This window comes from Bacillus rossius, assembly GCF_032445375.1.
Source record: "Bacillus rossius redtenbacheri isolate Brsri chromosome 9 unlocalized genomic scaffold, Brsri_v3 Brsri_v3_scf9_1, whole genome shotgun sequence".
NCBI lineage: Eukaryota > Metazoa > Arthropoda > Insecta > Phasmatodea > Bacillidae > Bacillus > Bacillus rossius.
The window spans coordinates 18,219,095-18,246,768 of NW_026962012.1; the positions used below are offsets into that span (position 1 = coordinate 18,219,095).

General features: G+C 41.9%; 1 protein-coding gene across 1 annotated transcript in view; it reads right to left on the reverse strand.

The window, feature by feature from the left end:
* Window positions 1-907: 907 nt before the first annotated feature.
* The window catches only part of LOC134542602 (protein cortex-like), a 102,129-nt gene continuing 75,362 nt past the window's right edge, over window positions 908-27,674 (reverse strand). The window contains exons 7-9 of the mRNA XM_063386982.1: window positions 26,693-26,876; window positions 17,327-17,467; window positions 908-1,900 (exon numbers count right to left, since the gene is read on the reverse strand). Of these exons, the coding sequence (XP_063243052.1) occupies window positions 1,791-1,900; window positions 17,327-17,467; window positions 26,693-26,876 (435 nt within the window). The 3' untranslated portion in view covers window positions 908-1,790. The remainder of the gene's footprint in view (window positions 1,901-17,326; window positions 17,468-26,692; window positions 26,877-27,674) is intronic.

Here is a 27,674-nt window from a genome sequence, read left to right on the forward strand (position 1 = left end):
TAGTTCGCTAATTACAGCATTACAGCATCCAGAGTTCCAGTGTAGCAGCAGACCACCTGGAGGTCCTGTGAAGAGAGCCTCAAGACTCCGACTACGGATAGCTAGACCCGGCAGTATATTCGACGTGTTCTAGTGACGTCATTTGCATCTAATTTCCGACACCTAGATTTGACACCTTGGTTGTTTCTCAATTAATCTCATTTTAAACGTAACTTCACACCAATATTTAAGAACCATTAAAATCATATGTTTTTCAATCATTATTATTTCATTTATATGCAAATTTCCACTATTCACGTAACACCACTAAATTTCCTTTTTATAATTACTCTCCATACAGTAACCCAGGGCAGTGACGTGCTAGCTGGACTATCAGTCTGGGCAGACCATCCAGCAGTAGCGGTCCTGGTATTTGCTGCAACGAGGGTAGGCGCCAAGAACCCCGTGAGAACACATCAATACAATAGCAAGGAGGTTTATTACAGAGGCTACCACAAGCTAGGAGTAGCAGCATAAAGCAAGATTAGTGTTTCAGTGGCACCCATTGTCGTGGGGCCTGTAGTAGTAAACAGAGGTTTACTTTCAGTGGCGCCACAACTAGGGGCCAACAGTTAACTTTCAGTTGAGTAAGTAATAATGTCATTAGGCCTAAATAATTGTTAATGTTGCGCATTTGGTTATTCCATTTCTGTACATTAGTGCCCATACACCTTCTACAACACTGAAAATTGTTGAGTACCCCGCCATGGCTTCGTCCCCAATATGGCCTGTTGTGTTATTTTTAATTAACAAAATTCCACTATACACACAAATGATTTATTATACTAGTAAATTAATATGCTTTCAAAAATCAATTTAATCATGTAAATTATGGGATTATAGCATGAGTAAGAAAAATATGTTTATACAAAAATCAAGCAAAATTTATTTCTGGTCACCATTAAAAAAAACAATGTAAATATACAGTTTAACAGTTTATTTCGTAAGTCATGGCACATACAATACTGGCGATGGCATATAAACTTTAATTTGACAAAATGTTTATTTATACAAAAGTAAAATGGCAAATATTATTTGAAACAAGTGTTTCAACCATTTATAAAAAACAACATAAAATGTATAAATTATTTCAAGAAAGGAGTTAATATTGTAAGTGTTTAGTTGTTATTTAGCCAATATCATTTAATTTTCTCAAATGTATACCAATTTGCATACAATAAGATGTTTCAAGCTTCTGTACAAGAAGCTGAGCACCCAGCGTCTAGATGTGTTATACTTTAGAAAAAGTAAACGTCAAGCAAGAGAAAGTAGCCTGTCACCTGGAAGTGGCAGTGCAGGTGGTGCCGGTCAGAGGGCGAGGCAGCAGCCTTTAGGAACATCCTTACTTGCAGTGTTTGTTCGGCGATAACAGTGCCTGCAAGCGTCACACTGCAGCACTGGCACCAGGCTAGAAGAGTAGCAGTGTGTCACTAGAGAGTGGCCCCTAAGCGGCGAGCTGGACAGCACTGGCTGGTCTGCGAGGCGGTATCCTTCAGGAACATCCTTACTTGCAGTGTTTGTTCGGCGATAACAGTGCCTGCAAGCATCACACTGCAGCACTGGCACCAGGCTAGAAGAGTAGCAGTGTGTCACTAGAGAGTGGCCCCTAAGCGGCGAGCTGGACAGCACTGGCTGGTCTGCGAGGCGGTATCCTTCAGGAACATCCTTACTTGCAGTGTTTGTTCGGCGATAACAGTGCCTGCAAGCATCACACTGCAGCACTGGCACCAGGCTAGAAGAGTAGCAGTGTGTCAACGGAGGACGGCCCCGAAGCGGCGAGCTGGACGGCGTTGGCTGGTCGGCGAGGCGGCATCCTTCAGGAACGTCCACACTTGCAGTGTTTCATCTGTGCTAGCAGTGGCTGCAAACAAGACACATTCCCACACTGATGCTGAACGAATGCACAACATGGACTTAATCTAAAATTATGCAATTATAACACTGTTGATGAGCTTCAATACTAAAGTAAACTGAAAATTTTCTATTCCTTATGAACTGTAAAACATGTTAACTTTTTATCCGATTTTTTTGTTACCTATTTTTTTGCGTGCATAATAGAATTAATTTCCGGCATCTTCATATTAACATTTTATAATAAAATACCTCTTCAATCAATATCTTAATTCTTTATAATGGGTCTGACTTTTTAAATTATGTTTTATTGAAATTTTTAATATTCGCAATAACAATTTTTGTATTTCAGATATACTTTTTAAAGCCAATAATAATTGTATTAATATCACACCTCCGTTGATAAATACAACGACATGGACATGAATCACGACCACATCAATGACCACAAAGACGACCACCACCACCACCACCACGATGACTATCGGCCTACTACAGGCAGATCTAGAGTCCAGTCATCGCTACAGGCAGATGGCCATGGTGTGACTGAAGCAGACTAGGTGATAAGATTCTGCAATGTTTCTCTATTGTTGTCCATGGTATGGATATGAAAGGAAAAATTAATTTCTCCAAAATGGATAAATTCTCAACCGAGCCAGATATAGAAACCCGTACCTTTGGGTCACCAGCCATAAGTTCTAACAACTGAGTCAATATTTAGGGTTTAATGTACATAATCTCCCATTGTCGCAGAGGAAGTAATCATTTTCTGCAAGCCAGTCGCACCTGCCCCCAAGGCAATGATTCGACAAGAGGATAGCCTCTCGGATAACTCGGCTTCGACCTGGGTGTCTGCCATCCTGGGTAAGGCAATGTCATGGCACACGGACTGAAAAGTGATATAAAAATGAGATAAGAATTTTTAGGGTCTTGAAGTTATTATCCAGGCAAGAATGTTATGTATAAATTGATTTTGGAATAATGTGAAATAGACTTCAGTACAGATTAGGATTAGTCGAATTAATGTGTTGATAAAATAATCGGTGTCTGATAGCATAAATAATATTTTTGTATAAGGAGTGAGTAGTGACCAAGTAGAGGAGTATGTAATTGTTAATGTGCTTGTGACACTCTAATATTTTCAAACAATGATTGCAAAATATGTTCAATGTGGACAATAGAGTACGAGGGGTCAAAGTAGAATTTTCATCATTTTAAGAAAATGGAAGTTGCAGTTTGAAAAAATTATTTTTATATGGAATTGAAAGATTAACTTTATTTTTGTGTTCCAATGTCTTAATTAGGTCTTTGACTATGAGTATCAGTTACAACCCTCATTAGTTTTTTTTAGTTCTAGGCATTTTTAGAATTTTTAAAACATTGTTGTATGTCCTTAGACCCCTTGGCTGTCAAGAAGTCATTTAGATCACTTGACTTCTAGGAAAAATGGACTATAAAGTAACTACAGTAGTATTCCCCATTCAGGAAGGCTCTTAATGGCATAATTGCGCGGTTTTTCATCCTCATGTACATGTGTGTAGTAGTGAAACCCGGCCATGGTCAAAAGTGTTTGTGCTATGTAATTACAGTACACTCCCTATTTAACGCGGTTGTCGGGGGACATAACTTTTACCCGCGTTGTTGCATAAACGCGATGTTTTGATGTGACCAAGGTCGAAAGGCATAAAACACCGCCTGTGTTCTAATAGGTTGGCAAGCACGCACAGTATAGACGGCCCGCCTTTGTGCGGACTTTGCATCCCCAGTTTTCACTAAACGCGGGTGAAAAAATAAAAATAATAAATTTTAAAGATAAATATTAAATGTTGAATTTTTTTTTTCCGCATGCCGCGCACAGTTTGTCGCACGGCCTACGAGCGTGCCACACGCCGCCATACACACGTGCGGCACACAAGCTGCTGCCAGTCTCGTGGTGTCAGCCACAGTATCTGCTTCGTCTGAGTGTCCGTAACAAAGTAAGTGCAGTGTGTGCGGTTACACACGATTCTGTGGTCAAAGTCTTCTAAATAGAAAGGCCATAGTAATACTTCAAACCGAATATGAATCGCAAAGTACCGAGTTTGATTGACAAAAATAAAAATTCTAGATTTACGTACTTACAGATAGCGTGTCTTTTGCAAAAGTATGCAGCAGATACGTGAAAAACGATTCTAGCATTCGTACAATATAAAATAAAGAATCGTCTATCGTGTAAAGTGGTTAAACTTTGTTATCCATGCTTACAGTAAATTATAAATGGTCACATGTGGGATACAAAAATTGCGCCAAAATAATTTTAGCGCAATCAGTGGCGCCGTATTAAAAAGTCTGTTAAACGTTGTCTTTACTTATTCCACCAAACGGTGTGTCGAGTTGCTGAGTATGTGTGGCTCGGATAGGCAAGTGTTATATTCCCCAGCCTCTGGTTAAAGGTCGGGAGGCCGCTACACAAACATTTCCGGGGCTTGTTTACTACCTCACGGCAAAAGTGGTACAGTATGGTTCACGTAAGTATTGGACCACTGGGAATTCCTCGGCAAAGATTAAAGATTAAAAATACGCTAGCTGATTTACTTTACTATTTAATGTTAAAACATTATACCAAAGTAAAAAGATGAACGTGTATAATACAACGAATAATATTACGTCTGTAGGTTCAAGTTGTAACAAAACATTTATATGTCTCCGCTTGTCAACACACGTGACCACGAGAAGTGTGCAGACGGAAATGAGTGAACTACTCAAGGTCACCAGACTTCCCCCCTTTCGGCTTAATCGCCCCTCTCATCACTGGCGCTTATATTCCACTCCTCCCGTCTACCCGGGTGTCTTGGTCGCATATTCTCGGCTCGCCTCTCCCCTCCCAGCGCTTGCCGTCAACCAAACCTATCCAAATTCAATCCCCAGCCGAGTCATGCTGGATAATGTCGCTGGACGGTGGGCTTTATCGGGTCCCCTGTCCGATGCTTTATTTGTGGGTTAAAAAAAATGTTAAGAACTAGTGTTTCAGAAAATAACACTGGGCTGGATTGGACCATAATTTGAAAACACTACAAGATAGAGGAATAATGTACGGAGATATCTTGTTTAGAATTTCACTGCGGACATTTTCTACGCCTAGGCTTTTTTCTGCCCGATGCTTAGTTTGTGAGTTACAATGCAAAATTATCCTAATCGGCTGTCAACCATTTATTCCATTATTATTACAGTAGAACCTCGTTAATCCGTGACGCGCTAATTCGGGAATCGGATAATCCGGGACGATTTAAAAGTGCAGAAAAAAAAAGAGAAGTAAAAATTGTCAGCGCTTAAAATTAACGTCACGCGGGCCGGCCGCCGGCAAACACTGCAAGCCTTCGCATGGGCCGCCAAACTCTGCAACGCTGTTTGTACCGACCCTTTGTGTCGTCCACCTTTCAGCTGTCACATTTGTCACTCTTTAAACTTGAGGGGGATGTCCTGACTTCTGCTTCCCGTCTCCCTTTGTTTGTTTCCACCCGCCAACGCACGGCAGGCGCCTGGTGAGTGACGTGTCTGGCTGGCATTCGGCTGGACGAAGTGGGATAGGTGGTGGTGGTGGGGGGGGGGGGAGAGGGGGGGGGGTACCCAAAATTTATGTGTGCAAGTTCAGCACAATCTTATCTTTCTCTCTTCGGCTGTTGTAAATGACCCTGAACTAATGGCTAGGCAGTGCCGTATTATTTTAAGCCGAGACTAATTCGAAGACGGCCCTTACCGTGAACGGATTATCCGGGTTTATTACTTTTTTTTTTACAGGATTTTAATTATCCGGGCATCGGCGGGTCCCAATTAACACGGATAATGGAGAGTTTACTATTTTTAATCCATCTGCTGCCAAGGTGCAGTAAGCCTCGGGAGATGATACGTCACATGACCTTGGCCTTAACCCAGCTGCACGCCGGTGTCTGAGAAGCTTGACAAGACCTTCCGGGCTTTTAATCGCTAGTCCGTGAAATTCGGTAATCCGTGATTATCTCGGTCCCGACCATCACTAATTAAGGAGGTTCTACTGTGTTATTATTATTATTATTCATTTCTGATTGGGGGACATGGTTTGACCCGCGATATACCAGATTCCGCGATCTATCGGGGCGCGGTATACCGGGAGTTTACTGTATCTTATTTGGAGCCAAAAAGTAGTTTCAGCTCTTGGCCCCTCAAAACGGAGTTTCGAAAAGTTATTCAATTTCCAGGCAGCAGCTTAGCAATCCACTTGAGCTGCTTGCCATCTTTGACAAAGATCGGTACTGGCCGACATCAGGGTTGTTGATTCTGGGTGGTTGCATCAGTGGATTGTTGTGGCAGTTGATGCGTGGGGCCGGGCTCATCTCGCGCCCCTTCAACAGGTGCTAGGATTTTAAACCTATTTTTCAACAGTGTTTCTTGCACTGCTGAGTCGAGTTTGGGAATATGCCCTTTCATAGCATGGAGTTTTATTGGGGGATCGGAAACCCCCCGTGTCCAAGATTCTGTCACACTCTTGCCCAGAGCCCTCAGGCTCGGAATCTGAATCAGTCGAGCACCAGGAGTCTATTTGGCTTGTTCGTGTGTTGCTATGATCAGCGCACAAGCAAATTCGCCCACCCTGCTTCTGCCAGAGGGCACACCCCTGGGACCGAGGGGAGAAGGCCCTGAAAACCCCCATCCCTCACCCCTTGAGAGGGTGACCTCTTGGGAGAGGGGGAAGGTGCAGGAGCACCCCCGCAACCAGCGAACTCCTGTCCATGCTGGAGCTCAGGCGGTGTTGTTTGTTCTTGGGATCCTGCTGTGTGTTGTTTGTGGTGGTTTTAATTGTGTGGTGGTTTTGTGTCGCAGTTTTCAGTGCCTGCTCTGCCTAGTGACATGCAAGCCAGGGCCTGGGTTGAGGATGTGGACAGATGTGTGTGTGTGTAAATAAATTACCTTAACCCATTATGTGGTCGTAGTGGGCCTGCCAGGGAGTGCAGGCCACGGAGCACAGGGTATCCGACCTGCAAAAGAGAGTCGCCTAAAAACCTAACAACTTTAAAACAGTGGTGGCTGATAAAAACTTATTTGAAACGTGGAGCTAGGCCTTAGGGAATTAGTGTAGCTGCCTTCCCTGCATAACTGACTGGTGCGAAGTGAGGAGTAACAGGCCTTATATACTGGTGCGAGTGCAACGATCGCAACAAACGAGAATATTGCCAGCTAGCTGAGAAAACGTAAAGTTAACTGAACTCGGATCTGTTTTATTGCATCACACTCGCTCCCACGGCATGTTCAGCGACTAAGACTTAAGTATCTCACTAGGCGACTCAGGAGAAGAATTAACTGGCATATTTTTTATATTTATAGTATTTTAAAATATGTCTTTAATACTTTTGTGTTTACACTTTTAAATTTTTTCTTTCACATGACTGAGTACATATTTGTTTACACAGGAAATATTCCTGTTCGAATGTGTGTATACATTAACAATAATTATTGTTTACCAGTTTATATTAACAGTCATATATTGACATAATATATTTTTAGAAGCTTTTTTGTTTACACAAGTAATAATTCTGTTCCAAATTGTTCATACATTAATAAATAATTTTATCGCTCTTATTTACAGATAACTTGATAAGCATATCCATCTGGTTTTCCCTTTCCTACATTAATAAGTAATGTCGTGTCCTTCCCCCAACTGTACACAAACGTGTACTTGATGAAACTAAGATTTTCCATTTTTAAATTACTCGGAACATTATTCCAGGAATTAATAATAGGGCGCCAGAGGTAATCAAGAATTAACAACAAAATAACACAATAAGACTTATTTTATTGTTTTAACCATAATGAGAAACCTCGAGTCATGGAAATAATAACCAAACAAACAAATATTAAATAAAGTCTATGGGATGTCGTAGATAACCTGACTCTTGAATAAAATAATACAAAATAAATAAAGTTCCTGAAATTGTTCACTGAGTAAAAGTTTTGGGGTTTTGCTCCGGCTTGCTCGAGCATGAAACGCCTAACCTAAAGACTTCTGGACTTGTGTACATATAGTTTGTGCTAATGTGAGTAGATTTGCCGTTAATCGCCGAAAGTCAATGTTCAACTAATTTTATGATAATCCAAAGTTTATACAATTACAGTTCGCATACGTTGACGGTAAAATTTACGTCAATTTTATTATATAGCGATGATGCAGACCATACCTTAACTCTGGATGATTAAGGTCGTTCGTAAAATACTTCGTCACTCACGTGGATTGAATGCGATTCTTCTGCATTCAATTACAGGGCGTCAATTAATATTGCCCAGTATTTTGACGTAATTTCCAGACCAATAACGCCGAAATTAGCATCGCCACGAATAAAATATTCCCAGAGGGAATACACTAACACACGCACTAAATGGCGTCATTTTCCACTCTTTTTCTTCTCTCTTGCCGAAATTAAATTGTTAATTGAAAAGGGCCAATCACGGCCGCGACACGTTAGCGTCCTTTTTAATGAAGCCAATGAAATGTCAATATCAATCAAGCATAGGCTCGTTAAAGCTGTTCCAAACGCCGCGCGATTATTTATTTTAGCAGTTGTCATGACGACGCAGCACGAGCTGCGCGCGCCGCCATGCGTGAAACAAAACAAAACACTGCCGAAAGTATTGGGAAGCGGTATTAACCTCGAACGTAAAACAATAACAAACAGTTTCAGTTAGTCTGATAATACCGTAGTATTACACAACAAAAGAGCGAAACTTAAATGAGAGTAAAGCTTTGACTTCTGACGTCTCACAGTATACCCAGAGGTGGACTTCTAATTCATCCCCAGATTGCCTACCCAAGAGGCCATAACTATGGACTCAGCATTCTTGGCCAAGATATTTGATTCCCGAATAGCAAATTATATTCTTTGAGCTGAATAATGTTCAATGCTTTCTCTCCAGGTGCAAGGAGCCCTTTCTGGCTGTAGTCGATAAACTTGTTCGCGCTTTCAAAATTTGACACACACTGCAAATTTCGTCAATAAGGACATTAAAGATGGACCAAACAGTAATACTTTTCACTTTGCCTGAATGCCACCCCCATTTTTCTAACAGATGACCCAGCTCTAGTCTTCAATACAGTATTTATTCCGGCACTCCGAGAGTATGTAGATAACTTTGCTAAGTGTGGTGGGTGGATGCTTAGTCATGTTATTTGCTTAGATATTAATGTGTCCACATACTGAGCTTTCACTGTGGGAGCTGTGCATACAAAGTTGTCTGCATTAAGAGACAATTGTATAGCTTGTGTTAAAATTGACTGTCCTCGTGAACAGTGGCGTAGCGTGCCATCTCGGCGCCTGGGGCGGGAGACCCATTTTGCCACCCCCATTCTATAGGTGCTTAGTTAAAATTAAATTTCATATGCAATGAGGTACCTTTTATTGAAGTTAAAATAGGATGAGCGGTTTTACAAGCAGATTCTACGGGCCTTATGAGCAGCGAAGTCAGAAATAACTTTGTCAAAATCAATATTGACAGCCAATTCTTGTTCAATCGACAATATAGCCAAGTTTGATAGTCTAGCGGAGCTCATAGTAGATCTGAGGTAATTTTTTATTAGCTTCAACTTTGAAAAACTTCTCTTACAACTTGCAACACTAATCGCCAAAGTCAAATATATACGAATCAAGATGACTATATTTGGAACCAAAATTCCGAGATTCAGTTATTAAATGAACTGGAGGAGCTCCAGTGGTCCTTTACCACTTATATCTTCCTCTGATTCAGAACAGGCAACAACAACAAACTGCTGAAGACGCTTCCGCTCCATCTGAAACTCGTCCTTGTCGATGTCTTCTAATACATGGGAAAGATCACACTCGAACTTGCTGTTCAAAAGTTTCGCTGGCATCAAAAATCCGAACTTGTCCGATATTTCTTGAATTTGCTGGAATCGAGTCGTCATTTCTTGAATGATCTTGTCGAATGATGCGATAATCTCTCGACGGATTTCCTGTTCGTGAGACAAAGCTGCATCTTCAGAAGATTCATCACCATGCATGTGTTTTTTCTTGTGAATTCTTCTCGTTTTGAGTTAGATTCCGAGTTTTTCGCAGTGAGTCTTAGCAAAGTCAATTGCTTCTTGCACGAAACGGTCTCTACTTTCCACTAAGAGGGTTTTCAAAGCGCAGAGTTTCTGAGCACACTTATCCACACTTAGTCCTCGTTGCTGCAGGTAAATCTGTGCGTCATCTACTTCAGATAGCACTGCAGCCCATAAGCCAAGAAAAGTTAGGAAGTTAAATGACTGCATGGCTGTCAGGAGAAGACTGGCTCCCGATCTTGTTTCGGAAGTTTGAGATGAATCTGTTAATTGTTCCAGTACCTCAAGAACTACCTCAAACTTATTTTTAAGCATCTTGACAGCTACATGTTGGTAATCGCTGCGCTAGACGGCGTGCGAGCAGAACAGCTGATTGTGTGACGTCAGGTGAGACGGGCGAGCGGAGTCGCCTGGTAGGCCCAGGCGGGCGCGCACGTGAAGTAAAACGCGGGGTGGCCATGGTGATGGTTCCACATCGAAGTAACTGTATACGAGTGTTCCTTTTTGAATATGAACGGGGTTCATATATATATATATAATTTAGAACGCTTTGGTACGATGAACGCGATTGGTTGGTGAGGCGTGTGTGAATATCGCGAGGATTTTCCAAGGATGAATTATGTGCGCCGAAATAAACTCCAAGACGGTATGGCGAAGGATTCGTCATATCCGTACAATTACCTGCAGCTACGGTAACGTATAATGGCAAGGGTTTGCCATTAAAAACACCCATGAGCAAACGAGTGTATTTGGTGACCAGACATCACGACGTCAAAAAGCCAGTAAGTGCCAGCCGTGCCACTGCCCCGTTGACCCCTTTGACCCCTGGTGCGAAACTATAATTTGTGGATTTTTGGGATTTAAATTAACGGACTAATAAAACTGAAACTGGGATTTTACGTTCAGCGTGTTTCACCCAATCCCTGCCAGACCTAGAAGAAAAAAGGCGTCGACCATTAGAAAATGACTTAACTGAGAAGGGCTTGTAAACCCATAATTTGTAATTTGCTAAATTTTTGGTATATTTATTTGCATGTTAAGTTGTGTCAATTTTTTGCTAGATTTCGCCTATGTTAATTGGTATTTACAGCGGTGATACGCCCGGTGCGTATCTATTTTTGTATTTGTATTTGTATTAATATGTTCTTATATATTTTTAATGCCTTTTTGGAAATTATATTTAATTTTCGGAGCTCCGAAGTTAATGATCAAATTATAATTTTTTGGGGGAATGGTTAAAGTATTTTTTTAGTATTATTATATAGCTATTTTTTTATAAGTAGTAATAGGTTATGTATTTTATGATGGATGCACCGATTTGTGATGAAACGATTTTATGATAGATATATTTATTAAATGTTGTCATTTAAATTTTGCGTCTTTTTAACTTGCTGCCTCCTCTCACTGTTCGCGACCTTATTAGTATTTTTAAGCCTGATATTAGTTTGGGTTTTAAAATTTTTTTGGATTTACCTGCGCTCGCGGTACGGGGCAATATAGGAGTTTTACTGTGTCCCGGTTTGCGGAAGTTGTTTGGTTTGCCATGGGTTGAGGTCAAACTTTACAGTACAATGCGTAGTACTAAATTCAAAGAGAGGCATCGACACGGGCCGACGCGTGAAACAAGATTTTGTATGAGTAATGAACATAATAAGGAGTGCCGCTCAACTCGGCTCGCGCGCGCCAGGCGGCGCGGCGTGATGCGATGTTGCCGTTCGTATGTAAACAAACAAACGTTATAAAGAGCTCTGTCAGTGATTTCGCAGTTTTTCTTTTAAATAAATATTTAAAAATATTTGGTGCGCAAAATTGTAGATAAAAATGGAACATTATAGTGTGTCTGACACATGTAATGAATGAATCATAGATCAGATCTCAACCCGCTTCACCGGTGACCCGCCCCCGCGGGTTGCCGCCCGGGGCGGGCCGCCCCCTCCGCCCCACCCACGCTACGCCACTGCTCGTGAAGAGTATTTCCTCTAAGCTGTAATGGAAGGTGTGGTGCCAGCGGCTGAGCATGTTAGTCGTGCTGGTTCTTATCCGAATCCAATGGCGGAGTTAAACACGAATGACGTTACTTCCCCATGTATCTGCATCACATTACAACTTTTGAAAGACTTAATAATATATCGATGAATGTGTATGGTTGCTTGAATTCTCAGTAGTATATTATTGATGAGAGCTGCAATACTAAAAAAAATGCAAATATCGTGCTGATTCACATTGTCTATTTGCATCATGATAGACATTTAAAAGTTTTGGTTATTCGTGTGAGTGGCGACGAGGTGCATCTTAATTTTGTCCTCGTTAAGAAGTTGTCCTGTCTGCTCTATTCTCAACACTCGCAAAAGCACGGTAAAATGTGGGTGTGCGAGCGATGTCTTCAGTATTACAGTTCTGAGGATAAGTTGCACTCTCACATAGTTTTGTGACACAAGCACTCAGCCTTTCGCTCAGTATTCCAGAGTGAGGAGGGGAAATTTCTTGAGTTCACTAACTTAGCTAAAATTGACTGGTTGGGGTTTCTGGCATACTGTGATGCCGAGACCTATCTGAAGCCAATGTTCAGTGGATAATGGAATTTGAATATACGAGTTGAAATTTGCCACCATGGACACAGATGGTGACAACTTACATTTTGTAGAAGTAGATCTGTCCTTACCCAGTGATTGTCACAATCACCAATCATATTTGCCTCTTGCACCCGAGAATGGCCTACCACCAAATGGCATGACGAAAAATCCTGTTTAACTCTCGCACCGCAGAAACACTAATGTTTGCATGCCAAAACACTGTAGCACTACATTCGGTATAGAGCCATCCTTGACAAGGTTAATCACATTCTGCATTTTGAACAGAAGGCCTGTATAGCAAGTTACATTAACTTTAATATAGAAAATCATGCTCAGACTGCGAATCCTAAAGAGAAATCGTTTTATAAGTTAATGTGTAACTAAGTTTTTTGGAAGTCGCATCAGTCTCCAAGATGGGAATGAGACATTGTGACATTTTATGATATGATTCCATCTATGGTGTGGCAAAATTGATAAGTCATCCGATATTCAATGATAGGCAGATTTTGATGATAACATGAGCTTCAAAGAGGTACAACAACCTTCCATAAGCCCCTCTACTCTGGCGTGGCCATCCAAGACCTATCGAACTCCACCTTTATGACTTCCTTTACAGTTACATGAGGTTAAATTCCCTTCCTCCTCTCAACATCTGATATAATCCGCCATAAACTCTTTGATTTACCACATCAAGTGTCACGATGTATATGATATAATTTGTCTTGATTTGACCCATCCAACCATGCACCAGATGATCTAAAGTTTTCACCTGTTAACCACAGTGTTACAAGGGTAAAGAAAAATGAGGGCAGTGGTCAGATTCTCACCGAATATGTAGGTTTTCGCTCCAAGCTTAATGCATACAAGATGGAGGAGTGCACATCTACATGTAAAGCTAAGGGTTTGAAGGCTAGTATTCTACACTAACTGCTTTTTGATCAGTATTTGGTTAGCCTTCATAAAAATTATTGGGTTTGCAGAATCCAATATCATTTTCGTTCTCGGAATAATTTCATTTGACCAGAAAATGTGACCTAAGTTTTAGGAGATGAGACAAGCGGTGCATCTCAGATGATAGTATTGCCACATTACTATGGGGTCATTTCCACCTTGACTATCTCCGAACTGGCATCCATCAACATACCCCTTAAATTTAAACCCTCCATACACCAACATGCTTGATTCCTGAAATAGATACTGCTTTGCCTCTGAGCAGAGCTAAAGGAAAACTTCAGTGATCTATTAGTCCTCCTCCTCTCAGAGGGAAATCTGGGTTGAGGCAAACACCGTTGATCCATTGCCTCCCCAAACCAAATCCTGAGGATGGTCGTAAATAAACATCAGTGACCACTTGCTAAACCCCTTCGGGTGTATCAGCACCGCGACATTTGTATATTAATTCTTACTGCTTGCCGTAGCTAACCTCTTTCAAACACTATCATTATTTTTTCTTTAAAAACTGACTGCTTGCAGGAGCTATCATATATTTTTCGAATTATTTAAACAACTCAAAAATGTAAAATTCTAAATAAACACCGTCAACACTTCTAACAAGCTGTGAATGGATTGTTGAATTTTGTGATATTTTACAGTTTCATCTTGGAAAACATTACCAAACATCTGACTGCAATTTTTTCCGTGGAAGAGGTATAAGAGGGCATTCTTCCGAAGGTGGCAGCATGCTTTTGGAATGAGAAGTTTATCCTGCCACAATCACCACCACCAACACTACCGCCAATGTTTTCACAACCGCCAAGATCATTAACAACACCAAAACCATCACCACCACCTCCATCACAGGACGATGTGTTAGATGCAGAGCAGGTGGTGGCAGAGCCTTCGGGGATGTGTTCTTGGGGGAGTGAACCCACAGTGGAGCAGTTCCGGGGTTATGTGGTGTTCCCATCCTCTCAATCAACAAAAAAATCAATAAAAAGACATTATAAATTAATGTTTGTGTTGCCTACCTAATTTTACAAAGAAGTTTATATATATAATATATATATATTTACAGCTTACGCTGCTGAGAGTCTTCCACCACTTCAAAAAGAAGAGAGTGTATACACATCACTATTTTAATAAACAAGAGCTGAAAGAGAGATGGCACTATGACTTTAAATATTAGTTCTAACACTTCCTGCAAGATGTCTTCCACCACTTTGAGAAAAAAAAGAGCATTTACAAAAGTATTTAATAAACAGAAGGAGAGCAAGTTATAGAACTATAATTTCTAAATACTATGTTTTAAATATCTCTCAACCTTAAGAAATAAACTGTACACTTATGCATATAGTGAATGCTTCTAATGTACTTAACATGTTCTTAAGTGCACTATGCTACACAACTCCATCCAAGATAGTGGAGATTGAATCCAATATGGCGGGAGTCAGCACATAAAGTCTCAAGCTAAATGTATATGTGAAATGGTGTCTAAATATGTAATCAAATACTATACATACTTTTGTTATTCTTTTGTACATAGATTACTGTATTTATGTATTGCTGTGGGTTTATGTGTAAGCGCTGATCTTAGATATGTTATTTTTTAATGTATATAAAACTGACATGTTCCATATCCCAGAACTCCAGCAGTTTGTAAGGGGTCTACGGAATGAAATGAATAAATAAATAAATAAATAAAAAAATAAAAAAAATAAAATTCTTTTCTTTTGCACTTTGTGCATGATACAGAACAGAACCTTAGGGCGGTATTCCAAGACGTTTCAGTAAGGTAGCGAATATGCACTGCCTTGTTGGGCAACTGCCATACCCTAACTCTCGGGTCATATTCCAAAACGTGTCCTAACTGAACCCCTGTAAGGTATCAGATCGGCAGCCGTTTTAATAAACGAGGACTTATGCGAGGCTATAAACAGTTGTACTTCGTGGAATCCATCGTAATTTTAGCTTATTTTTTAAAACTATGGAATTATAATGTGAAATAAAATATTTAATTTTGGTTGTACAAGAATAAACGATGAATTTTTGGCCGTATTTATGTTTGCTGTTTTTTTAAGATATTAGGGGGGAAATTGTAATCGTAAAAGTTCCGTTAAAGTTCATTAAAAAGGAAAAAATATATATACAGTTATGGATCAAATCGGCAACAGATAGGACACCAAAAATCAGTGCCCTAAAAATAAGGGACTGGCCATGTCCTATCGTGCACTTAGAATATCGTTAGGGTACAGGTATTGCATATTCAACACCTAAACCCTTATTTTTGTGTCTTGGAATACGGCCTTAGATGCACTATGCTACACTTCTCCATTCAAAATGGCGAGGTACTGAATCCAATGTGGTGGGAGATGTAACACATTTAACAATTGTTTGTGCACTTAATGTACAATAAGGAACCTATTCTTGGGCACATCCTGCTCACATATTTTTCCTTTAAAATATAATTTTGTCCCTCCATCCAAGATAACAGGTTACTGAATCCAATATGGCGGGAACACAAAACAAAAAAAAAATATTGTGCTCTCTGTGCATGACATGGAAAATATCCTAGCAGACAAGCTCATCAAATATGTTTTTTCCTAGTAGACAGCTCTTGCAATAAAGATGGTGACACTATATCTGAAATAATTTTTTTAAAATTTAAATTTGGTGCCCTCTGGTAGCAATGTATGAAATTACAGATGACCGATAGTGGTGCTATATATCAGTTAAATTTCTGAGTTTAAATGAGGCACCCTCTGCAGAAATGCCTACAATTAAATAAGGTACCCTCTACCAGCAATGGTTGGGGCTAAAGATTGTGCCCTCTAGGAAAATATTTTAAACATAGCACTCTCTGCCAACATCACTAGGTACTACTTTTTGCTTAAGACATACTTTGAAAGCATATATACCTCTACCGTCACACCACACACAAGCTCGGGCAGACTGTGTGCAACACGTCCTTCTAGGCGTATGTTTTATAACCTCGATATGTTTTGTGTCCTTCGATTCGGGGCTCGGCCACTTCAAACCAGATTTTTGTACAGAATAAATTAATCGTCGACATTAGTAACATCTACCTCCAAGCTTCGGAACTAAGATGAACAAAACCAGCAGACCAAAACACTATGGCGGCATGCTGCAGACTACAAGATGGTGGGCCACTGAAGACGACACCCGAGGAGAAGGTATTCAGACTGGATCCATTTGTGTGGGATGTCTAGGAGCAGTGCAGACGGTGCTGGGGTTACTGGATCCATTTGTGTCAATTATAAAATTCTCCAGAACCCTCCCACTCCCCCTTCTCGCGATATCCATATCCTGTAATCACTGCTATATAGTGCAGATAAGTTTTTGCAATTTTTTGGTCGATGTGACATGTATTGCAGGCCTCTGATTGCTACCAGCATGCAAATCACAAGCTCGGGCGGACTAGGTGCGACACGACCTTTATGCGTGATATGTACGGCCTGTTCTCGATGCAATACAGTGAAGTGTGCACATGTGTGAGCTATGCGGACCTCGTGTTAACTGACTGTTCGCTACCGGAACACCACTGATGTTCACGAGGACTGTGTTCAACATGGCCTTCGAGTTCGTATAGTCCAAATCCGTTCTCTGCCAGCACACCACCGACAAGCTAAAGTAGATTGATTGCGACATGTCCTTCTAGTGTGTTATGTATGACCGATTATCAACTGCCTTCTGACAGGAAAACATCGATTTTTAACCATACATTTTTCTCTCTTATCGCTACTTTTTCTCTGTTTGGTTTATTTAGCATTTACTTGGTCACCTGAGAATTTTCTGAATTGTATTAACTAAGAATACTAAACATTATTGCATGTGTTCTCACCTATCTTCTTGCCATCTGGACTCCACATCAGGTAGAGTACTTTGCCCGCACTGCCAAGGATATCCAGTTTGTCGACTACTTTTTTAGCAGATGCCAAAACCAGAACCTCAGCATGATCATCGGTTTCACCAAACTCGTCACCTGTGACACATTAGAGGAAATTTTCGTTAACATGACTAGCTTCAAGTGAACATTTCAATAACAACTCACCTGAAATTCTCACATAAATAAACAAATTATGTTTTAAGAATGACGGATTTAAAGTTTAAATTGTTTACTATTTTATTTATACTTGTATGATTGAAATAATTTGTGCTACTTTGAAATAATATTTACGGCCGCAATAATACTGACACAATGTATTGGTATCTCATTTGAATTAGGAAACATATTTAAAGGAAATTTAAAACTGTTTTGAACATATTTATTTTCTTCAGACAGTTTAGCATGACACATGTTCTCCCGGCCACCTCTCTGCATGCCGACCTTCACGATTTTCTGCTCGAGCAACATCTTGCCCCACACATTGTAACCATGCACTTGCAATACCTGAGCACTTTCATCCCCTTTGCCTGAATGCAAGCGCTCATTACCATTGCCACGCTATGCACTCTGGTGCAGTAGTCAGACTGTGAAATGAGACTCATGTTGTCCTCCAGGTAACAGCGGGAATATCAGTGGGACACCGGGAACTATCACTCAGGCGTTTCACTACCCTCGCTGCTAACGTTTTCGCGCCAGGAGAGCGGCATATTTGCTCTCCTCTTCCTCGTGGCGTTCCACAACTTGATACCTATCTGAATGAAGAAAAAAGTCCTTATGTGAAGCCATTTTTATCGCTCCACTAGTATGTCCCACCCTACCACCCCTTTCAGCCCTGATACTTCTAGTAGTTTACTGCACTCTCTCTGTCGGCTTCCAGAAATACTTTATCTCCCCTACTCCGGATACTCTTCTCATGCCGAATCTACACATTGTATTCTCCCATCGAGAGCCATTTCTGATGACCGTGATAGAAACTTTGGCCAAGACCGACTGTGAATGTTTTGTGCATGAGATGTAGTCGCATCGTAATGGGGCAGTTTCCCACTTACACTTCGCCATACATTCATCTAGATGTAGTGCTGTGAAGTTATCTTCATATTTTCACTATAAGTCAGTATTATTGCTGCAGGCAACTATACCATCAAGATTTGACGCAAAATTTCACCCACAATATTAATAAGTGTGCACAAAAAAATAATTTCTTTTCCCGGCATAATTTTTTTCGAGTCATGATTACATTATTGTGAATTGTTACTAACCCGAACTTTATTGTTTGTGCAGTGTGTGAATCCTCGGTGTCAAAAAAACCACGATGTTTTAAAAATGTCAATAATTTGCCAACAGATTAGCTACACGTCAAACACTAAGTCTTGAATGACCTGTGATGCTTTTAAGAATTGGCTTAAAAGTCTTGAAAAGTAGATGAAGAAAAAAAGGAGAAAATTCTTATGTTCGTCGATAATTGTACTGCACATTGAGACATTCCTAATCTGATGTGCCGGTAATGCGGCATATGGGCACCATTATTTCTAATAATAATAAAAATTAGATTATTTCCTAAATTTATTAATTTTTTATTTAAACTTATATGCCCAGTTTTTAAAACTTCTTCGGCCCAGTGTATGGCCGGACCCATGCTTCTTCGGTGTAGTGCACTCCTCCCTTTTTTTTTTCCTGATTGGTCAACCACAGTTTTCTCCGGCTAGTATTAGCCAAGCAGCCGGCTTCATATTTTTCCAGCTTGGAGCCATGCCCCGGGTGTTGGTAGCCAACACCGTCGTGTCGCAAAACGCTTGCGGAAAGCAACCTGCCACCCACCACCCCTTCCGAGAGATAGCCTGACATCGGAGTCTTTCGCGAATAACTCCGGTCAGGTTCAACAACGCCCAAGCACGTCTGTGTCTCCAATGGAAGCACTTTCCTACCATTTCTCTCCACCCCCCCCCCCCCGCCCCTCCCTTGGCAAAGGTGTTGGGAGCCAACGACCCCCGATGACCCGGACTGCCCGTCCGAGCGCGATTGGTCGCCAGTATCGGGGCGCGATGTTATAAAGACTCGCACCCGGGTCTACTGTACTTCTTGCCCGCGACATCTAGCGAGAGCAGTCACAACTAATGGGCAGCTTTCCCCTTCTCTCCGCCAGAGGGCAGCACGGCCCTTGCCCCTCCGAGCCAGCCATAAGGGATCGACTCGGCTCCAACTCGAGAGGTCGTTCCCCACCATGTTACCCGCGACTCCCCAGGGCGAGGTAGTGGGAGGAGCCATCACAACCCCCCCCCCCCCTTCTTGGATGGGCGCAGTAACTTTCTTTAATTAGGAGCGCCGATGCCATTTTTGGACATTCGGTGGGCAGCATCTGGACAGTACAGACCACACGTCGCGATTCGCGAGAGTCTGCCACTGTATTATTTCCAATACTCGGCACTACATGTAGTCTCGAACATCAAGGCATAGATACCTCATTTTTCTTTTTTTTTAATTGGCTGCCTGTACTAGTTTTTTTGTATCTATTTTTTTTTTTTTACTTTTCTCGTCATGGCTACCGCGGACTTCCGCGCCGGGAGTTGCAAACTCTACTACTGGAGCCAGCCAACATAACTTCACCCCGCTGTTTGGGTAAGTGATCGTCATATTTCCCTCCCCCCTCCTTTTTGCCTTTCCCTGGGCGTAGTCTTGCCCAGCTTTAGCCGCCTGTTAACCAGTCTAAGCAATTTGGGACTTTGGTTACAGGCGGGGTCCAAGAATTAGCCCCAAGAATTAGGACGGAACTCCAACGCCAAAATACGCAGTCCGTGATTGGGCTCATGGAGTCACAAGATTTCTCCCCCACGCCGGTCGACATACAAGACATACTTCAGAAATCGTCTTTCCTCTGGACTTTAATCTCCAGAAACATCCAGTGCTAGGACCGCCAGTTTTCAGGACATAGTAATTGGTTAAATTCATTCATGTTAAAACCAAATTAAAATGTAATTGTCTTTCTTTGGAGCCTGCGAGCTCTCATAAAACCAGGGTCAAGTTTAAGATATATGGTTGTTTTTCTTTTTATATGTATTTTTTCGCCCCAGGGCTCCCTTCTGTTTGTAATTAATGGATTTTAATACACGTGTACTTAAATAAAAAAAGAAAAAAGCTAAGTAAATAATTATAGTAAAAGGGCAGTTATATAAATCAAACCAGCATTTTTTTATTTCTTTATTATTCATCCTCGATACACATAGCCTCCTAGAGTTACTAATAGTTTATAAGTAAATTCTTTTGTACGATGTCTGGGCACCTCTGTGATAATTGTTGTTTTTTTGTTTGTTTGTGGGCTGATGCTTCCAAGGCCTTATTTTTACTTATTGATTTATTGAGTGTTTATCTGAAGCCCAGCATACGTTACACTGACAAACATAAATATAAAATACTTCCCTGCAAACACTACTTCTAAATTTCAACCACTAGACCAAGGCATCATTCAAAGATTCAAAATGCACTAAAGGAAAGAAGTTGTCAGTGAGTATCTTGCTAATATTGAACACCAAATGCTAACTACAATTGACTTGTTACAAGCCATGTGGATGATTGCCAAGGCTTAGAATCAAGTCAGTTAAAAAAACATCACAAACTGCTTCAAAAAGAGTGGTTTTTAAGTACCTGTTGGATGTGGTACTTGTGAGACCAATGGAGGCGGTCAGGGGAAGTGTGGTAATGGAGGGCATCAGTGACCACAGGATCCCAGTAGTGGAGTTAGACGTGGGCTGGAGGGAGAAAAGGGTAAGGAGGGGAAACGTGGTAAACTGTTGGGGTAAGGCTGATAGAGTGGGGGCAGAGGCATTCCTGAAGGGGGAATACAGTAGATGGGTAGATATAGAGGACCTCGAAGGTAGATGGGCTGCCTTAAGAAATATTCTGCTGCAGATGGCTACACGTTTTGTACCTCAGAGGAGGGTAGGCCAAGGAGGTGACCCTCCCTACTATGGAAGGGAGTTGAAAGTGTTGAAAAGGAAATGTAGGAGGCTGCATGCGAGGGCAAGGAAGCTTGGGGGAGAGGAGATAGAGGCGGAAATGAAGGCGCTTGGGAAGGAACTAGGGAGGAAATCGCGGGAAGCAAGGGATGCTTACATGGAACAGCTGATGGGGGAAGGGGGGACGGTAAATGGGACGGAGCTCTACAGATACATAAGAAGAGTGAAGGGTGAGGAGGGAATAGGGGTTCTCAGAGGAGGAGGGGGGCAGGAATATACAGAGGACAGGGAAAAGGCAGACTTACTGCAGGAGCAATATCTGGCAGTATTTACAAAGGGGGAGGCATGGGAGGGTAAAGAGGACGACAGTTTAATGGGCAGGAAGGCCTTTGAGCTGCGACTGACAGATGTAATTAAGGTGATCAGGAGGTTGAAAGGGAGAAAGGCAGCTGGGCCAGATGGTATAGGGAATAGTCATTTGAAGTTGGGTGATAGGGAGATTGGGAAGTACCTGTTGGAGGTTTTCAAGCAGTCTCTGGAGGAGGGGAAACTACCAATGGAATGGAAGGAGGCAGTGGTAGTTCCCATCTACAAGGGGGGAAATGATAAGGCGGAGCCAGGAAGTTACAGGCCGGTCAGTTTGACGTCCTGTGTAGGAAAAGTGATGGAGAGGTTGGTAGGAAGGTACGTAAGGGGGAAATGGAAGATCTGGGGTGGGTGGATAACAGGCAGCATGGATTCAGGATGGGGTTCTCATGCGAGACCCAGATGGCTGGGCTGTTGGAAGACCTGGTGGAAGCGGTGGACGGGGGGAAGCAGATAGATGCAATCTTTATAGATTTTGAAAAGGCGTTTGATAAGGTCCCCCATAGGAGGTTAATGGAAAAGGTTGAGTTGCTGGTGAGGGATGGAAGGGTGGTAAACTGGGTGGGTGATTTCCTGAGGAATAGGAGACAAAGAGTGAGAGTGGGTGAGGAAAGCTCCGAGGAGGGGGAAGTGACGTCGGGGGTGCCACAGGGGAGTGTGCTGGGGCCTCTGTTGTTCACAATTATGATAAACGATCTGGGGGAGGGCATGAAAGCCAGATGGAGGCTATTTGCAGATGACTGTGTAGTGTATGAGGTTGTGGGGGAAGGGGGATGTTTAGCAGAGGACTTGATAAGGTTGGAGCAATGGACGGAGAAAAATGGAATGTCCTTGAATGTTGGTAAGACAAAAGTTGTCAGATTTACAAAGAGGAGGAAAGTCACACGAAATGTATATTACTGGAAGGGGCAGGAGATAAGAGAGGCAGCAGGATATAAGTACCTGGGGGTGACACTGAAAAATGACCTAGGATGGGCGGAGCACATAGAGGGGGTGGTCAGGAGGGGAAGGCAGGCGCTGGGGTTGCTTGGTAGGACCCTGCAGGGAGCTGGGAGGAGGACAAAGGAGAAGGCATACTCCACATTGGTCAGGCCAATGTTGGAGTATGCGGCGGCGGTCTGGGACCCCTACCTGGTGACTGAGGTGAAGGAGCTGGAAGGGGTGCAGCGCAGAGCGGCTAGGTGGGTGATGGGAATGTGGAGAAGGAGGGAGGGGCAGGATGGGAAACTGCATAGCCCAACGGAAATGATTAAGGAGTTGGGGTGGGAAACGTTACAGAGGAGAAGAAGAGTGGAAAGGTTGGTCAGGATGTTCAAGGTGCTGAAGGGGGAAGGGGGATGGGGGCAATTGGGAAGCAAAGTACATAGAGGGGAGTACAGAGGACGAAGAGACCACAGATGTAAGCTCCAGAGGGTGTGGAGGCGGACAGAGAGAGGGCGGAACACCTTCCTGGTGAGGACGGGGAGGGAGTGGAATGGGCTGGGGGAGGAAATGGTGGAGGTCAGGGATGGGAGGGAGCTGAGGAGAAAGCTGATGGAGGGGGGGGGGGGAGAGGGGAGTGAGTGGGAGTTCTTGCCACCGGGTGAAAGCCCAATTGCAGGTTAATAAGTAATAATAATAATACATACCATGTGATGAGAAGGATAATGAGAAGGATGACTTGCCACTCGCAGAACTTGCTAAGACCTGGCCAAGAGTTCAAGAAGAATTCAACCTTCAAGAGACTGAGTTCGAAGAGTTTGTTACCTTTGATGATGATTTATATGTCTGTGGAGAACTCACTGATGCTGAAATTGTTACATCTGTATTGCCAGTTGCTAATGAAGAAGTGGGAGCAGGTGAGGAAGAAGAGAAAAAATAACCAACGTGATTTTACAATAAAAGATGCTCGTAATGCTTTAGATGTAATAAAATGTGTATTTTTAAAAAAAGTGGTTTAAGTGATGGTGTAGTCAAATCCATCACAGAATTGGATTGTGCTTTGGATATGACTAACACCGTTGGTAAGCAAACCACAATTTGTGACGTTTTCTCCAATCAAGAGAAACAAAATGACGACTAAGCTACCATAATCTCATTGTTGATTATATATACTTACACACACATGAAAACGCAAACCTGCAAACTTTCAGGTGCGAAACGTAGCATGCATATTTGAATTTCGCGCGCATCTTGGTGGCACTCCACTGCCTGAAAGGACACGTGATTGTATCATGACGTTCAAATGCCCCGCGGGAAGCAGGGTGACGAGTGGGGGCATAATTATGATAGAGTCAATTATACGCACTAGCTGGTAGCTGAGCTGTACATTTCCAGATTACTTTACTAGGTACGAACTATATCGGAGACGTCTTTGCCATGTGTTATTTCAGTAGACATGAATTGTTCTAAGCCAAATCTAAGTTATATCTGTGGCAATTATTGGCTGAATAATGATTTGACCGTTATTACTAGAGTGCACAGTGCAGGTCTCGCATAGATGCATTGAGCAAAATTTTATCAACTCCGGACATGTTCACGTGTGAGGTGAACTAGCGGAGTTTGAAGTGAAAACTGCTCCCGTACAACTGCATAGAGTAACACAGTGTTTTCGCTTATATCCGGTTATCTAGTCGTCCCACCGCGCCGTAAAAGATACAAAATATCGGTTTGCTGCGTCAGCATTGCACTCGCATGATAGCTCGGAGTAGGTAGGTTTGGTTCGTATGGGGGCAACGGAGTAGGAAACTATTCGATCATCACAGGAGTAGCCTTTATACTCAAAGTACTGAGGGAAGCTGGCTACATACTATAATGACTGGTTTTACCTGCATTTGCATAAATAAAAATAATAAAAAATTGAAGATTTTAAAAGTGATTGATTTTTTTTTTCACGAATTAATATAACTAGGCTTAGGTTCACGCTACTACATATTAGATGACTGAACTACACGCCCATTGCAAGTCCAGTGCGAGTGTGTGTGTCCAGTGAGTCTGTGTGTGTGTGTGTCCAGTGAGTCTGTGTGTGTGTCCAGTGAGTCTGTGTGTGTGTGTCCAGTGTGTGTGTGTGTGTGTGTCCAGTGTGTGTGTGTGTGTGTCCAGTGAGTCTGTGTGTGTGTGTCCAGTGAGTGTGTGTGTGTGTCCAGTGAATGTGAGTGTGTGTGTGTGTGTGTGTGTACAGTGAGCGAACTCAGGGTGGGAGAGGACCATCAGACACAGTCATGTTCAAACATGTCGCGGTACGCTCGCAGTTTGTTGGAAGCAGCATCTGTACAGTTATTTAATAGCCACATCTCGTACACTATAGCGATCAGACATCAAGTTGAAACATATGTTTTATGTTAGATATGGCCTCTCTCGTGGAAAGGGAGCACATATAATACTATACAAATATGAATCGTCATATTAGTTTGTAGCATAATATCACCATGCACGATTAAGGCTGCATATGTTTTTTTTCTTTCATTAAAAAACTTAATGGAAATTAATATGTACATAAACATTTAAAATATCTACTTCCATATCTGCCTAATCAACAAGGTTATTAGTGATTGCACTCGTACGCTTTTTGCGAGGGGTTAGTCATGTTAGGCGATTACATTTCTAACCAGACTTGCCATGACCTGCACATGAGTCGTGCTGGGTTATTCCGAAGATGATTGTATGTATATAGTTCCTGTTTGTTGTATATAGTTTCCAATTTTTGTGTACAGTTTTTTTTTTGACGAGTTTATTTTATTAAAATTCTGGTTTTGTTTCAATAAATAGGATTTCATCTACATACTGCTTATTATTTTAATATAAAACCATATTCCTCAAGGTAATAATATTTAAAATGGTATAAGAAAAGGATGACGAAACTATACGCAAACATTAAAATATCTGCTTCCATGCAGATTTTAAATACGAATAAGCAAACATGATCATGCTAAGAAGAGATTATTGCTTGTAAGTGAGGACTCTGAATAATTTCTGGTCTTGAATGGTGTAGTATGGAGTATATAAATTACATTTACTAATTAGTTGTCCTTAAATTATCATAACTTAAAAATAAAAACATCGCATCCGCAACGATAAGATGATTAATTTGATATATGATAACATATATCTCAGATTATTCATATAAACATATATTGTCTCTTTAAGAAAAAATGGTAGTCATAAAAAAAATGACTGTGGATTTTGTGGATTTATATTTTTATGGTCTATAAGGTTTGGAACACCATTGGTAGAGGATAGAAACTCGACCTTAGATTCATGCATACCGGTACCTACACTAACTTACTTTAGAAATTGACACTAGATGTCGACATCAATTAGATGATATCAAGATGGCGGTCTCCACTAAACAATATAAATGCCTCCAGCAAACTATAATGGTAAATCGATTTTTTAAATTTTTTCTGTATTTTTTCGATACTAAATTTATTTTTAATTTGGTGGAGTAACGAAAATTGTAACGCACGGGATTGGGTCGTTAGATGATGTCAACATAACGAAATTCTCAATGCACAGTAGCGGTGTTTTTCGATAATGGTGTCATTGCATTTTTTATTAAGAAATATTTAATATTTTTTTATAACTTTTTAAAATTTTTTTCAATTTCCTATTTTAATTATTACGGATTTTCAAGATGGGCGACGTGACATCATAATTAAAAATGGCGGAAAGTTTTAGAAATCTAACAGGCGTAATCAAAGAACACCACCGGAAGGGATGTAATCCAAAATAGCCACCAGGGTCAAATGGCAAGGTCATCCAAGATGGCTGCCATGACATCATCCACGACGGTCATCCCGAATCCCCAGCCCTCAGCCCCTGTCCTATTACATACATACATAATTCACCTACTACCAGCCAATGGTAAAATCGACCCTTTTTTCTTCACTACAAATATTAAGGTTAGACAGGACTGTTATTCGGAACTCAACCAACTGGGTAAATGCAGCTAAACCAACAATTCAAACAGAAGGTGTAAAATAAACGGTGTTGTGAAGATAACGTTGTGCGCAAGAAGATGTCGCACCGTGCACCCACAAGCTGACCACCAGTTCGCCTGTGAGGCGACTCCAGGCCAGGCAGGACACGGAGACGAAGTGCTGGGAGAAGTCCTGTCGCGTCAGCAGAGAGGCGTTGTTTACATTGTAGACGGCGAGGCAATGCGAGCCCACAGCAAGGACGGAGGGTCTCCATGGGTGCCAGGCGTGAACCTGCAACACCCGCCACTTACACTCAGGGGCTGGCCACATCTGCATGATCACATGGTAAGCGAATGGAGCCACTTTCTTTTCTTCAGCTAGTTTTTGCGCCATATTGGTTAAACACCTTAAAACATTGGCTGAAGTGATGCGTTTTCATGGGGGAAACAGTTTTAAATCAATTTTGTTTATGAAAGTGACTATTTTTAATGACAGAGGTTCTAATTCATACTTGCTAACCATCACGATAAAACGGTTATTACGTTTTAAACGGCCGCGCCGCTGTGACGTCAGGTGGGCTCAAGTGACACGGTGGTTGGTAGTCGCGCATGCGCAAGGTGATGGCAGCGCCACTAGCGGTGGTGAGCGGCGAGGACTGTTAAGGTGGCAGAGGAGAGACCGTGTGGTCAGGCGGTAGACGTTACGCGACGTGCTGGAAGTCTCGGCGAGCACACAGTGAAGTGCTAAGAGACTTAGGGGGGACAGCAATCGAGGGTCCCTCGGGCAGCAGAAACGTAACCGTACGACAAGGAAGCTTGCAAAGGGGTGACCGGATCTTCAGTGACCCGGGCGATGAATATTGTAGTAGAACGAGATGCTGCCGATTGGGCTGCGCTGGCGCCGTCTATCCATGGTGGTGGTCAGATTGGGGCGACCAAGAGGATGACGTCTCCATCAGCTGCAACGGCCGCAACGTTCCACAACGCTTCGCAGGAAAACTAAACGGACGCGTCGGACAATAAGGTGGGAGAAAACTATCTAATAAAACTTTTAGGACGGAGCATTTCCCAGAGGCTTTTCAAAAGAGTA